We start from the raw sequence: 14,776 nt of genomic DNA, 5'->3' as shown, positions 1-14,776 counted from the left end.
CCTTCTTTCATACTTTCATACATCGAATAAGTGAGATGGAGAGATAGTGGAGCCAGAGATGGAGCATGAGATATGACACATTGTGAAATAATTTTGTATTCTAAAGGTGTTCATTGACCTTGTTCCTAATGTTCAGTTTTTTCTTTTGATTATAAATGCCACTAAAGGGGGTGCAAACACTTGACTAAAGTGGTTTGATCCTCAAATTGAGGAATACATCAATTCACGCTAAACTCATTTATTAACAACTCTACTGTGTTTTGTTTAGATATTGCAAAGCATTAAGTTCATGGGTAAAAAGTTTGCCCTTTTCATGTCCTTTGCAAAACTTTCAGGTCTATGTGTCTCAAATGTTTTCTCTGCCCTCACCTTAAGGCCACTCACTGTACCGCGTAGAACAAGAAGTGGATATTGATGGTTTATAATGTGTCCCTTTGCTAAAGAGTCGCCATGATTAGAAAAGATAATTCAACCCTTAACAGAATAAAGTATTTGGCCTTCCTTTTGTTCAGCTGGTAATTGTCTGTCTTTTTTCTTTTTCTTTCCATGGGAATCAAAACCAAGCCCAAGGTTTAAAAAGAATCTGTGTTCATAACGGCTTCTCACAGCAGTACATCCACAGCGTTTCAGTTAGTCATATTGCACAGGGCGGCCTCATATGGGAAACTGTGCGCTCACCTCAAAACTATACAGTTTTCATCCGAGCAGAGAAGGAGGACTTTATTCAATTTAAAGAAAAATGATAACATCATGTGGAGACTGTGTGCAGAGAAAATAGACTTTTATCAAGAACTGTTGTTATTGGAGACCTGCACTGTTCGCTGACTTGGTTGCAACTTGGTTTGTTGTCTTGTGCTCTTGTCTTAATTCTTCGTTTCCAGCCTCCGCAGGGACCTGGAGGAGGACTGATTTCAAATCAGTGTGGAGAACAGAGTAACTGTATGGGGGAGCTTTTGACCCTGAGCCTTTGTTCCCGTTTGCATATATTTTTTTTTGTTTTAGTCTGTGTGAGGTTTATGGTGTGTGTTCAGCATCCTGTGAAAGTATGACAGTTGCCCCTCACATTATATTCCTCCAAAACACATCCCTCAAGAGCTGGTTTGCAGCCTCTCATGTATGAGCCACAAACGTAAACAGCTTTTTTCTTTGTGCCCGTACTTTAAAACTGTACAATTCATGATGCCTGACAGATTTGTATGTTTGAAGGTAGTATCGGTTTTCTTCGAGGTGGTAGATGGAACAGGCCTAGAAATGGTTGCGACAGCAGTAAGCAGCTGGGGCCCATGTCAGCCTGAGAGGTACTGCAGGAGCCAAGGCCCATTTGGAGAGAACACAGAGCCAAGGACACTGCACATGATGGGGTGGAGGAGAAAGGAAAATACAAGTAGGACCCTGCTCGCCGTCCTTCTCACAGGACATTTAGAAAAGTGTTTGTTTGTTTGTTCCTTTTTCGATGTGGCAATCATCCAGCAAGGCACTCAGACACAAACAGAGAGGGAGTCTGACTTCACCCCTGACAGACAGATAAGAGTCTGTCTTGGAAGACTCTACGTCACCTCAAAGCCACGCTCATCTCATCTCATCTTACTTCCCTGCTCTTTCCAACCTCTAACTTTGAGCTGTTGGGACCGGTTCAGTGAAAGAAACATGGCCACACTACACGGCTACTTTGCATCGCCATAAACAGAGGAAGATACTGCACTGTTGGATGATGGGCTAGCTACTGTTTTGGACATTTACCGAAAACTAAAACGCTAATGTGTTATAAGGTTAATTATCATTAGAAACGATTAGCAGTTTGAAGTGCAACCCCAATTCCAAAAACTCAGAATGTTGTGTGTAAAATTCAGAAAGCATTGGAAGCTAATCTCATAAACCAATGTTTTACTTTCAAAAGAAAAAAAAATTAAAGTGCTGAAAGAGAGACATTTTACTATGTCGTAAAACAATATGAGCTCATTTTGGATTTGATGACAGCAACAAGTCTCAAAAGGGTCGGGACAGCACTTCTTTTAACTGCAGTCTGTAAACATCTGAGGACAGTTTCTGGACCTTTGGGAGAGGAATGTTGTCCCATTCTTGTCTGATGCAGGATTCAAGCTGCTCAACGGTCCTTGATGTTCTTCATCGTTGCATTTAAATATGCACCAAATGTTTTCAATTTAAAAATGCAGTCTCACTTGTCTCAAAATGCCTCAATGCCTCACTTTCAACATTTGATATGTATTCTGTGTTCCACTGTGAATAAGTTATTGGTTTATGAGATTTATGAATCATTGCATTCTGGATATTTGTAGCATTACAACTTTCTTATAGTTCACTTGTGGCTCACAGAACTTTACAACAACAAGAAAAAAAATGCAAGTTTGTGTCTGTGAACAACAACAAAAAAAAACTGCTAAAAGTTTTTTTTTTCATTTAGTCAGTTATGTTTTGCAATCTTACCTCTGCTCACTTAGTGGTTATTTGTGGATATTTTTTGCATTTTATAGGTGTTGTTTTAGTGGCACAGAGCTCGATGCAGCTCTCGGGATTAAGTGTACTGGAATCGGAGGCCTCGGGCAATCAGAATCATCCATCATCCCTACAGTTTATAAGTTGATGGAAGGAGAGAGAGAGGTGGACAGCCATACAGAGACCGAAAGACAGAAAGACAAAAGGGGACATTGATAGAGCGAGGCGAGCAGACAGAGTGACGGAGCCAGAGAGGTGGGTGTATAAAAGGCATACATAAGAAAAGGACTGAAATGTCAGTGTGAAAGCATTTGTCTGGAGGTGTGATTCATTCAGATGCATCTCAGCTGTCCCAGTGGGTAAACAGCTGTATTCACGGTTCATCTACAGACATTATCAGCCTCTCTTATTCTGTTAACACGGTGAAGTACTGTTCAGTAGATCGTCATTTGATCCAAATCATGCATCTAGTATTTTACAGTGTTTTACATTTATTAGTTTATCTTTGTGCGATTAAAGGAGGAAATGTAAACACTGACATAAACCTTAAATTTCCTGTATTTACCTTTATATGGTCCAACATATGACGACAGTTACAGTAATTCTAACTTTTGATCTTTGTTATTTAATCCTTCATTCCTTATGTACAGATCCGTCACAATTTTAAAACATCTCACTAATTAAGCGTATGATATTGCTAACTTTTGGTTTTGGGTCCTGATATTCACATGGCATTCCCATCAGATAGCAGGTTAATGCACTCTGCTACACGGACCATGAAAAAACGCATTCACCCATCACCAATCAAATCAGGAAGTAAAGAAAGATAAATAAATAAGAATGGGTGAATAGATGCTTGTACGGAAGTGTACAAAAGACATACAGACATTTCTGATGTGATATTCCGATTTGCAGGACCTGATTTGTCTTTTTATTATTCGATGGTATATCACTACATTAAATCTAAGCACGAAAACAATCAGTTTAGGGTAGGAAGGATAGTGGTCATGTTGTTAAGATGAGCTAAGAAGTGTGGCCATACTAAAACCATATTAAAAGTCAGAGGTTTGGCCGGTGAATCTACTACCCAGATGTCCTTCCTACACACCTGTGCTAAGACCTGTGGTAATAGTAACTACCACCTTCGCTTGTCATTCCTACAACCACAGTAGAGCAGTGCCACTTTAACTTGAAGATGTGTTGTTTTGGATGGCTTACTCAAATAATAAGGACAGTCTGTTTTTTTGCACATCACAGTTATTGCTCTCTATTGATAATGGTAGACCACGATAAACTTGATAGTGAGTGCTCTTGTATCTGCTAGAATACTGTACTAAATTTCACAAGCACCCAAAATCTCCTCTTGCCCAGTTAAACACAAGAATTAATAGAACATTGCCTATTTAGGTTTCCTTGTTGAAGCTTGGTGACTAAAATTAAAAAAACCCACAAAAACATCTACTTAGATGGCTACTTTGCTGCAGTTTACAATAGTGTGAAATTGAGTAAAGACAAAAGGAAAAAAAGACCCAGTGAACTGTCAACAATCTCTAATCCATCCTTCCACCAGTACTTCTATGTAAATATTTGTCTGGCCTCTGTAGAGAAGGGATGAATGCTATTTCTTCTTGTTTGCAAAAGCATAGTGGGAACCCGGGGGAAGTCATTTGAAAGGGAGCACTACGTATATGTATTTTCCTATTGTAAAATCAGGACACTTGAATGGAGTCTAACAATAATGCCTGTTATCGTGATCATCCCCCATGTCTTTCCATTTGCTTCCCATAGGATGTCAAGATGCAAATGTTGGGCTCTACATCCTCCTCACAGCAGCATTCGGCTCAAAGTCAATCAGAGCATAAACATGTGTCACGCCAAAGAAAATATTTGCAGAGACGGGTAACAGCCACAGAATATTGGGAGGTTTACTTAAAGCCCCGTGTTGAAGGGTCATGTTATTGTTCGTCAAAGATTCTCAGAGGTCAAAGACACACTCGGTAAATAAACATCTTTGCTTCTGTCCTCTTTTCTCTTTCGTGCGCCTGCTCTGCACCACCACTTTCCATTCTCCTCTGTCAGCACCTGAACAGTCTGTATTTGGAGTGAAAGCAGGTTTTCTTGAAGCAGTACGTACCGTCTGCTTTGAGCTGGAAGATGGAAATGGTGTATTGTTTCATTGAATACCTTACAATAACAATGCTAGAGCAAGAGGGCATTTGTGAATTCCAGACCCAGTAGTCCTCTCACTTGAGATTTTACACTCATCATGAAGTCAATGCAAAGATCCTAAAGTATAAACTATATTTCAAGCTTAGCAAAGTGGACACCGGGTAGAGAACTTTGTCTGTATTAATGGTGGTCTGTCATTCCACATATAATGCCACCCTATGACTCAGTTTCCTAGGTTACCATCCGGTCCCTGTCCATCAAAACTGTCTGAGATCACAGAAGTGTCTTCGTAAGAGTGCCATTAAAAGAGGCATTGATGAAAAAAGAGAGATTGACAGGGAGAACCAGAGGCAGGTAAGAGGTATTTGACCCTCTTTTCCCAGGTGCAGGTTGTCTTAGAGCCCCCTTTTTTTTTTCTCCCCCTTTCTCAAACTTAGAACATCGTGTAACTAGACTTACACCCACATGCCAAAATTCACACAAGCACTGCCACTGTGTTGCCTTGGTCCTTGGGTACCAGGGGAAAAAAAGAGAGTAGCTGAGTAGCTTTTCTTGGTGATCCACTGAACCTGTGTCAGTAAAAGGCTGCATGATGGCAGCAGGAAGCTGACCTCTAAGAAGGGATGAGGACCAGTTAAGGAGAGCGACCAATACAGAAGGAGTTAGTCATCAGACATGCAAACAAAGAGCTGTCTCTCTTTTATAGTCAGCCAAACAGATGTGAAAACAATATCCCCAAACAACTGTGGTGACCTTCACTGTTAATATGTAGTGCCCACTGGTAATATGGGCACTACGTGGGGAAGATGGGCCTTTTGGCAAAAGTCCAGTCATTGAAAACAAACCCAGAGCCAAGATAAAGCACAGTTAGGTCAACAGGAAACCAGGATATTTTGATTTGGATCTGTGTTGTGGGAAATCATCATTACTGCCTCGCTGTATAGCTGTGGGGCACAATGCCTCCTGGTATGATCAGATAATGGCGGCACTGTGTTATTTAGTGCTCAGAAAGAGAAAAAGCACTGACACAAGATGATTTGTCATAATGTAGTTTTAGCCACTGGGATGAAGCTTACATATTAAGATAAAATTTGATAACTTGTCAGGAAATAATGACAAACGAATAACAAAAGACAGAAAGTCAAAAGACAGCCTCGGGCTGTTTGACTCATCCTGCAAGAAAGTCAATATCCCAAGTATTTCTGTGAAACTTTTTGCACTATTCTGCACATACCATCTGATCGCAGTAGACCTCAGTTGACTTCCTTAACACCTTTTGGGAGTTGTTTTTGCTCCATCGTGTTACAGATTTTATGGTGCAAATATTTCCTGGAAAGCAGAGAATTGTTCAGTCTGACCATATTATTCCTTGGAGGCGAAGTTTCATCACAGTTATGAGGTCTCACAGTGTTCACATTGAAATGGCTCCCGAGGAATGAATGAATGAGGGAGCAGTGTCTTTCTTATCTGTCGTCTGGGAATCGTAAAATCGGCTTGTATAAACTTTTGTTGCCATGGACTTGTAACTGCCATCACCACCAAAACCTGGGCCAGATTTATTTTTGTCATATTCGAAATCAGCATCAAAAGTGATAGAATCTTTTGTTGTTGTTTTTTTATGACAAATCTGCATTCTGAATAAAAAGATGTCCCACCTGTGCGCAACTGAAATAAATAGACATTTACCCACAGCAAGGTACCTTATAGCATGGGACATTATATGAAGAGAAGCAGGATACAGAGGAGATCTGCAATTTACAAAGGTCCATCCCTTGACACCCTTAACCATGCATGTGTCACCAGAAGAAGCGAGAGTGGAGGAAATCACTTAACCAGAGACAAATGGACTCAGGAGAGTTGTCATGCTCTGGTTCTTTTCAGCGTATTAATGGAGCCACAATGTCCACTCACTTTTTCATTGCTGAGGGTGAAGTATTGTTCCACCTTGACTTCAATTTTTAGTAATAAATGGTGCTGATAATGTTCCGGAGTGTTGAAGCACTTGCATTTTTCTTGCCTCTTAAGCCAAATTGATATTTCTTATTAAAAGAATATAATGCACACCCCTCTCTATATGGCATATGTGATGATCCAAGATGTGAAACATCTGGAGCATGCTGGAAGTGATATTAATGTGTGAGCTGCCTGGGGAGCTAAGAAACACTGCTTAAAAGAAAAAAAAAGAAATGAGAGAACTCATTTAAGGATGCACTTAGAGTCTAGCTCGTTGTTTCTTCAGCTTTGATACTGTTTGAAGATTCAAATCATTGTTTTAAGACAGGCAGCACCTAAACAATATTGTTTACATAAATTATCCTAAGTTATCCTAAATTAGCCTAAAGCTACACAGAATGGGGCCATCAGGGGAGCAAATTTATCACCAACAACAACTCAATCTTAAAACATGTCATTTGGGTTTGAACGAGAGCCACACTGTGGATATTTACACCGCATCACTTCTGCATCCAGCAGTTGTTTACACTTCCTTCAGTGAAGAAAGTGCATGTAGCAGCACTGCCTGGCGTGTGTTCACAGGCAGCTTGTGTGGCTGTATGGGCCATGTTACACCATCGCAGTCCATATAACTATCTGATGCCGAAGTAGCACCATGTAAATATTCACAATATAGTGTTTGCTTGAACCGCTGTGAAATATTTTAGGTGAGACTGATATTTAGACTGATATTTAGATTCTTTGCTTGTACATGTATGTCACATCCATGTTCAATGTCACGTACACGCGGCAGTTTGTTGAAATTTGATCTATTAAGGCGTGCATGATGTGTATGTATGCTCTGCGTGTGTGGTATCTGTTACAATGCAATGAAACTGTAACAAATACAAGCCTTCCATTCAAAAAACAAAAGGTTGATGGTTATTTTAGCTTTCAAAGTGCTCGATAGTTGTGTAAACATTATTATTTACTGTCCACAGGACTTTTGCTGTCAGGAAGAGAGACAGTGTTACATGCGTACACGCATAAACACACACCAACCAGCACATACACACATCTGTTTGCAAGTATGTAAAACACCACCCCCTTCAGTAAAAATAACAATTGCAACCAGATCCTTTTATGAAATAGAGAAATATGGGCAGAGTAGAGCCTCCCTGACAAGCTGCTGAAAGTCTGTGACATGAATCTCAGTCTGGGGACCAATCATACATTCTGCAAAAGGAATGTCGAGACCTGCAGATCTGAGGCTCATGGTAAAATACAGCCCTGCCCCATGATATAAAAGGTGAATATCACCCATGTAACCTTAAAACATTTTCATCAATGACTCTTATTCCATATAACTTGGGCATTTGAAACATATTTCGAAATGTATTGCTCCCTTGGGATAGAGTCTTCAACAAAACACCTCTGCATAGATGCATTAGTTTGAGATGCCTCTTTGGCTGAATGATCCTCATTTATAAGTCCACTGAAGGTTGTTGCATGACTTGGGGCAGCACTTAAACTCTATGAACTGGTGAATACTCCCGTTAAAGTACCGTCTGTGGCCATGCAGTTTAATGTACCATAGTTTAGGCTATCCTTCCCTTTGGCTTTTATAGTGGAGCTATAATAGTGCGCGAATGTCTCTATGGCTCTCAATAACTTGGATCAGCAAGATACAGCTTTAAATGGTGATGTGTTGTTCCTTCCCACACAGTTTTCAAATTCTGACCCTATGACTGAGCCTTTCATTCAAGCCCTGAGAGAAAAAGAACATCTCAGTGTGTTTGTATGAGGCATCAAAAAAAAAGTAATTTGGTCATTTTAGTTTTAAAGCTGAAGTTTCCAAAGTTTCCATTTTCTTACATGGTGATTGGAATGGGTGCTTCATATATATATATATATATATATATATACACACCAGTAGGCCTATTTTTCTCTATACACTCAATGTGGTACTGTATAAATGCATTTATCCTACTTCACAGGAAACAGACTCCTCCTGTTTTATATTAACTTCATCCCTAAACTTGTCATTATATATTGTACGGCTGAACTATATATAGTATATATAAGGCTATATATATATATATATATATAAGGCTATATATATATATATATATATATATAAGGCTGAACCTGGGCTTACGTTTTTCCCCCTGTGGTTCTTAAGTGAGGAAGAATACGGGGCCGGCTGCTTTTCTACGCACAGCTGTGAGTCTATAATGCTGCTGTTGCTTTCCTCCAATAAGCCGTGTGTGGGATGGCCTCTGACCTTTGTGAAAATCCAACAGAGGCTAACGGGGGACTGTTAATGCTCACTAGTTATGTACAGCTGTACTTCATTGAAACTTTCCTTTGTTTTTGCTCGACACACAATTCTCACATGTAATTTAGATTATGGCAAATTGTAATAAGATTGCATCATATGTCATCATTCCTTCGAGGGAGTGAAATCTAAGTCAGGAATATCAGAGCAGCAAAAACAATAAAGGAACCTTTTCAAAGTAAATATTGTTATACAAGATCTCTGGTAAATTTGCTCTATTGAGTGACTCATGCTGAAACTAATGATGATTTTCATCCCTGAATAATCTATTTGTTTTTTCTATGCCAAAGAGCAGATAGAAATGTTTACATTAAATTCCACATATCATAGCTGAAAATATAATAGATATGTTTGAGTTAAAGGGGAACTCGTTTTTTTTTTTTAAACCTTGACCTTATTTCTGGCATGAAATACGTTTATCTACTCACCGATAACAGTTTGGCCAAAATATCCATATAACAAGTGAACAGGGCAAGGACGATGCATCCTCTAAATAAGGCATTATCTGTCTTTATTTCACTAATACTTTAAGACGAATGAATGAACGAACGCATACTATTGCTGTCTTAGCACATAGCTACTGTTATGTGGCTACTTGCAGCTATAGGAGAGCTAACGGAGGGAATTCTACACACACCTCTACTGGGACATCATCAACCCATGTCTTGCTAAGTGTTTACTTGAGAATGAGAATGCTAGATTTTAAAAGTACACAGGGAGAAAAACTCCCACCCTTGCTCCTCAAAACTCCCTCCAAAGCCACATCTCTACAACATATGCACACGCACCACTCCAGTTAGCTGGAAGAACTGCAAATTAGCCTCGAGCTAACACCAGAAGCTGTAGTAACCGTGGTAGCAACATAGCTGTGTTAGCTGTATAGAATTCAGAACAGCCTCTGGCTTGAGCTCTTTCTTTGTCCAAACATTTTTTCATTGTCGCCTTTACTAATATAGTCTTTGTTTTCTTGCCTTCTGTAGCAGTTTTTGATGTGGATGTTGCTGCTCTTTCTCTGTCATTACTGTGCTGTCTCTTGCTCTCACACTTCACTTCAGCAATCTATAGACTTCGGTCACAGACACGGTGCACGCAGGAGGGAGGGTCAACGGGGAGAGGAGCTGGAAAAGGAGCTACAAGATGGATTTTTTCCCCCTTCTTTCATGCAGAATTATTGATAGCTGACGGGATATCAAGAGAACGTCAATACATCTGACAAAAAGTGCATTTAGAGAAGATAAGATACTGTACCTTTTATAGACACGGTAAGGTTTTGATGGTTATATAAATACATGGTTAGGCAAGAAAAATTTGGTTTGGGCTTGAATGTTTCTATATTCATGGCTCACAATTAGGGAAATGTGTGTGTATTACCCTTTATAAAACAACAGCATACTCCAACAGTACTTTGCCAACTTATTATTTTTAACCCTGAATTGTGACACACCTTCATTTTGGACATGTGGAAAAACAATACCAATTACAAGTGTTCTTGTGAGACGGGGCTGTTTTGAAAACGCGCTGCCAACCATCAATCAAAATGCAACAAAGATAAACTTGAATTATGAATTTTCATTATAGTAACACCACAGGTCGCCATCCTTTCATATTGCTACAGTTGCCCAGAAGGGGCAAACCAAACCTTGGGTCTTGAGAGAGACTTTCACATTTTTTATGACCACCACAGTGGCCACCATGTGGGCATAAGTATAGGGGATTCAGTTGTTTGCTGTTTGTATTTTGAGCCATGAGAGGTCATCCTGCATACTGGACTTTAAAACAGTTTTCGAAGTATGAACGAGTCATAATTAAACATGTTTTTTCTGTGGTTTATTTAACTGATCCCAAAGAAGAATCAACCCAATAAACCTTATGATCACCTCATTACAGGCCGATGGTTCTCCTTGGAGAAAGTTACAGATGAGAGCCTTGCAAACACAGCGCAAGTTGACTTTAGAAGTAGTACCTGTTGCTAAGACATTTAATGCGCATTAAAAAGAATACTGAAAATAAAGGAAAAGTAGCTTTGCTGTCTAAAGTTTGCAAACACTACATTGTGTGCCCTTGGTCTTGTTAAAATGACAGAGATTGGCATGCGTGCCCTTTTGCATCCTGTATTTGTTCCTGCTTCAGTAGCCATGATAGCCAAGGTAACCCATCTCAGAGCAATGTAAGCCAGACTGTCAGCAGCTTCAACCCTGTGTTTCCTGGACCCTGTTGATACCAAATACATAATGGCACACTGGGAAGCCTGTTGCCAGCCTGTAATCCAAGCATCTTATCAAACCAATCAGTGCTTTTTGAGCAAGAACACACCTCAACCGTGACAGAAGGGGGTTTCACAACATCTGGTGCACCGAGAAAGAAAGGGAGGGAGAAGGGGAGTTTAGCGTGGAAAAGAAAGTGTGAGAACAATTTTCCTAGTCTAGCATGAGATTTCAAATCAACACAACATCCTGCTTTCTCTTTCGATGCAGGTCAGTGAGCAGGCAGTTTGTTGTCAGTGCTTGCCCGCTGCAGAGTTGTGCGTGCTTGCAGTTATGACAGTGATACTCTTGATGTACCAATATTCATCACTGCACTCCTCTCACAGTTTCTGTCCTTTTCCCTCTTTCCATTTCCTTGGTTTCTTCCAGCCCAGTGCAGCAGTGCGTGGTTACCACAGCAGTAAGACAGCAGCCATGAGTCCAGGCCTCGGCTCCAGTTGGACACCCGGTAGCAGCGGTGGGCAAGGGACCTGGAGCAGCCCCTCCTTTACTCGTGCAAGTCTGCAGCATTATATGTCTCATCACCAACAACACCCACATCACCACCCTCCATCCACGCACACAAGCTACACCTACTGCACAGCCCATACAGCTGTGAGTAATGCTTTTAGCTTGTTTGTTGTTTGAATACGTCTTTGCTCTTCCTGTCTGTCTCTCTGTTTCTGTTGTCCATTAGTGGCTGTTATTATCAGCACAGCTCTCATCCACACTGAATATTCACTTTGCTCTTCTCCTCCTGTCTAACTTTCTTTCTCTATTTTTTTCCCTGTACTCTCACTTTCTTTCCTTTTAAGTCAACATGATTTCATCGTACCTCCCTCCTTCCCCCCATTTTAATAACTTCTTTAACCCTCCGGACCCCCTTTTCTGCTCTACAACTTAGTTTGTTTTTGTTTTATCCATCTCCTGCATCAACATTGCAGTGAGAGTCTAATTTAGGTACCATGGAGACACTTTTGGATAGCTTCCTTTTTCAGTATTCAATATCCCTGGAATTAATTGCTGTTCTGCAATCCATCTGATTTGACTTTATTTGTGGTGTCTGGTTTTCAAATGTAATATTTGGGAAGTGACTGGAAGGCACCAACCAGAAATGAGGAATTATATTATCATCATGTCTCTCTCACAGTCAGAGAGCTGGAAACAAAGCTTTTGCAGGGAGTGAGTTTTCAGGTTGTTTCTGTCCCTCTGCCTTTCTGTTCCATTATCTAGATTGTGATATCTTCAAAACATCATGTGGGGATTTCTTCATTTCTGGCACAAACATTCACTTGGACTAAGGATGAACTGATTCGATTTCCTGTTACCTCATGTCAATCTCATCCTTGTGAAGGTGATACATGGTGAATGCCTGGGGAGAATTTTATTACACCAGGCAAAAAGGATAAAATTATGACTTTTTCATGTACCCAAAAGGTCAAAGGGTAGCTTATCTGAGACAATATAATGTTCCACTAAAACACTTTAGTGATCATTATTCAACTACATCATTCAGAAACAGAAGAGGAGATTGTAAGTATATGTCACATTTGGACACTAATCTGCTTTGCTTGTCTTGAAATTGTGTAGTTTGAAAATATTTCCTGTGTTGATATGGTCAAGACATCTGTGAGGCATCCATGTTATAGTTTGTGTTTCTTTTGAAGCATTTTTTCCCTCTTTTAATGACCTTCCACTCTGATACAGTTGCCACAAAGCAGAGCAAGATCATAAAAGCTTAAAAAAAGTCCTTTCATATCGTTTTCTATATATCACAGGTCATAAAATTTGACCTCAGGGACTTTACAGTCGGTACAGCAAGCACCACCTTTGACCCTTAGTTTAGATTAAGGACAATTTTTTACGAATGAGCAAAATGGAAACGTTCAAGCGCCGGCTTAAAAGTTTTGGAGCAGGCAAACGACCACAAAGCCGCAATGCTAGTTACTTTTTGTATTTCTTGCTGTAATAAGTGGAAGAATAAATAACAGGGTTCCATACCAAATCTTTCTTTTATCTTCTGTTATTTTCCTTTCAACACTCTCATCTTACATTCGCACCACTTAAATTCCTGTCTGCCTATCTGCCAACATGTTGAGGCTTCCCCAAAGCACCTGCATGCATGAAGTGAAGAAACAGGATTGGATTTAGATATGATGATCATCGCTGTACATTGGATTCTGGTTGCACAGAGCATTCCTTTTATGTTATTGCTGTGATACCACAAAACATAAGCATTCATTCTTTCGAGTTAGAAGGAAGGAAATTTTCTTCGAGTGCCGAAGCCGTAGTGTGTGCGTCGTTTTGCTTCAGCATTCCAATCATAATCACCATCCTCTTGTTTTACACAGTTGTAACCATCAGCAACAAACACAAGGAGGAGCTCTGTTGTTTTTGATCTATGTTTGGCACAGACAGGAAGCAAAAAGAAAGAACTTTCCATAAAACAGGCATAAATGATTTAGTTGTGGTGGTACTTTGTCACTTTTTTACTTCTTCTTGGCATCGTTATGGCCCTTACTGTAACTCCTTACCCTCAGGGAGCAAAGTCATTGTCATCAACACCCATGCACATGGATTTTTAACAGAAAGCTTGACTTCATTTTCCTATGATTGAAGCACAACTTTACCACTGAGCTGAATCACTGCTTTAATGTTTTTTTTTTACATTCACATGTGATCTGCAGTTATCAACTGCAAAATAGTTGAGGGCCTCATCTTTTTTCTCCCCCACTATTATGCCTTCATCTGACAGAGGCATGGTTCCAATGTTTGAGTCTGCTCTGTGTGTTTTCAATGTAATCTTTGGAATGTCATATGAAACCCACATTGTGCTGTACATGGAGCAGAAATCCCTCATTTCTCAAACAAACTGAGGCAGACTTCCTCTCCTTTCACAAACTCTTTCTCCCAAACTCCCTCCCCTTTTATTGCATCGTTTTTTTTATTGCCCCCCTAAATGCTATTGTAATTTCAGGCATGTTATATGCAAAGAATGTCCTACAGAAAGAGAAGGAAAACAGAACCGATAGCTCAGCATGTGTCTGTCCTCTCGGCTAAGAGAGGTGAGTAAATACATGAAGAAAGAAAAACAAGTCAGGATCCAGCAGAGATCAAGAAGCTTTGCCTCCAGTGGGTTTGTAATTACAATGGAAGCAGATACATTTCCACTTTTAATATGGTGGGATGAAGATCCCTCAAGGGGGAGAAAGGAATGACAAAACATCAGTAGAGAAAGTCGTGTAGAAGTCAGAAGAAGTGACGAGACGGAGAGTCAAAGAATTGTTTTTTGCTTTATTCTGTTACTATGCAACACTAACTCCTCCTAAAGTTATACCCTGCAAAACTTCCTTGTCAAATTAATATTTATAGAAACATTTTTGCTGTCTGGACTACTAGTAGTCAAGCTCATCTCGCCACATAATGTCTTATAACTACATTGCAAAATCTTTTTTTCAAAGTTTTTGTGTTTTTTCTCCTTATTGTTTTTTGTTCACCTGCATTCATATCAGGTATCTGTCGAATTACTTTTCCTTTGCAGATAAGGAGCGCTCCAAAGCTTGCACTAACAGTAAGATGCGGGGATTGTTGTGTTGTATGTCAGAGGACTTTTAACCAGGGGACATTTGTTCAGGGTTTT

General features: G+C 39.9%; 1 protein-coding gene across 1 annotated transcript in view; it reads left to right on the top strand.

The window, feature by feature from the left end:
* Positions 1-14,776, top strand: part of rbms3 (RNA binding motif, single stranded interacting protein) — a 282,860-nt gene that overhangs the window by 44,201 nt on the left and 223,883 nt on the right. The window contains exon 3 of the mRNA XM_072370235.1: positions 11,527-11,751. Within this exon, the coding sequence (XP_072226336.1) occupies positions 11,527-11,751 (225 nt within the window). The remainder of the gene's footprint in view (positions 1-11,526; positions 11,752-14,776) is intronic.

Source organism: Leuresthes tenuis, unplaced genomic scaffold, assembly GCF_036924035.1.
Source record: "Leuresthes tenuis unplaced genomic scaffold, fLeuTen1.0.hap1 SCAF_18, whole genome shotgun sequence".
Taxonomy (NCBI): Eukaryota; Metazoa; Chordata; class Actinopteri; order Atheriniformes; family Atherinopsidae; genus Leuresthes; species Leuresthes tenuis.
The sequence above is the reverse complement of the archived record's forward strand: the minus strand, read 5'-3'. Positions and strand labels throughout refer to the sequence as shown.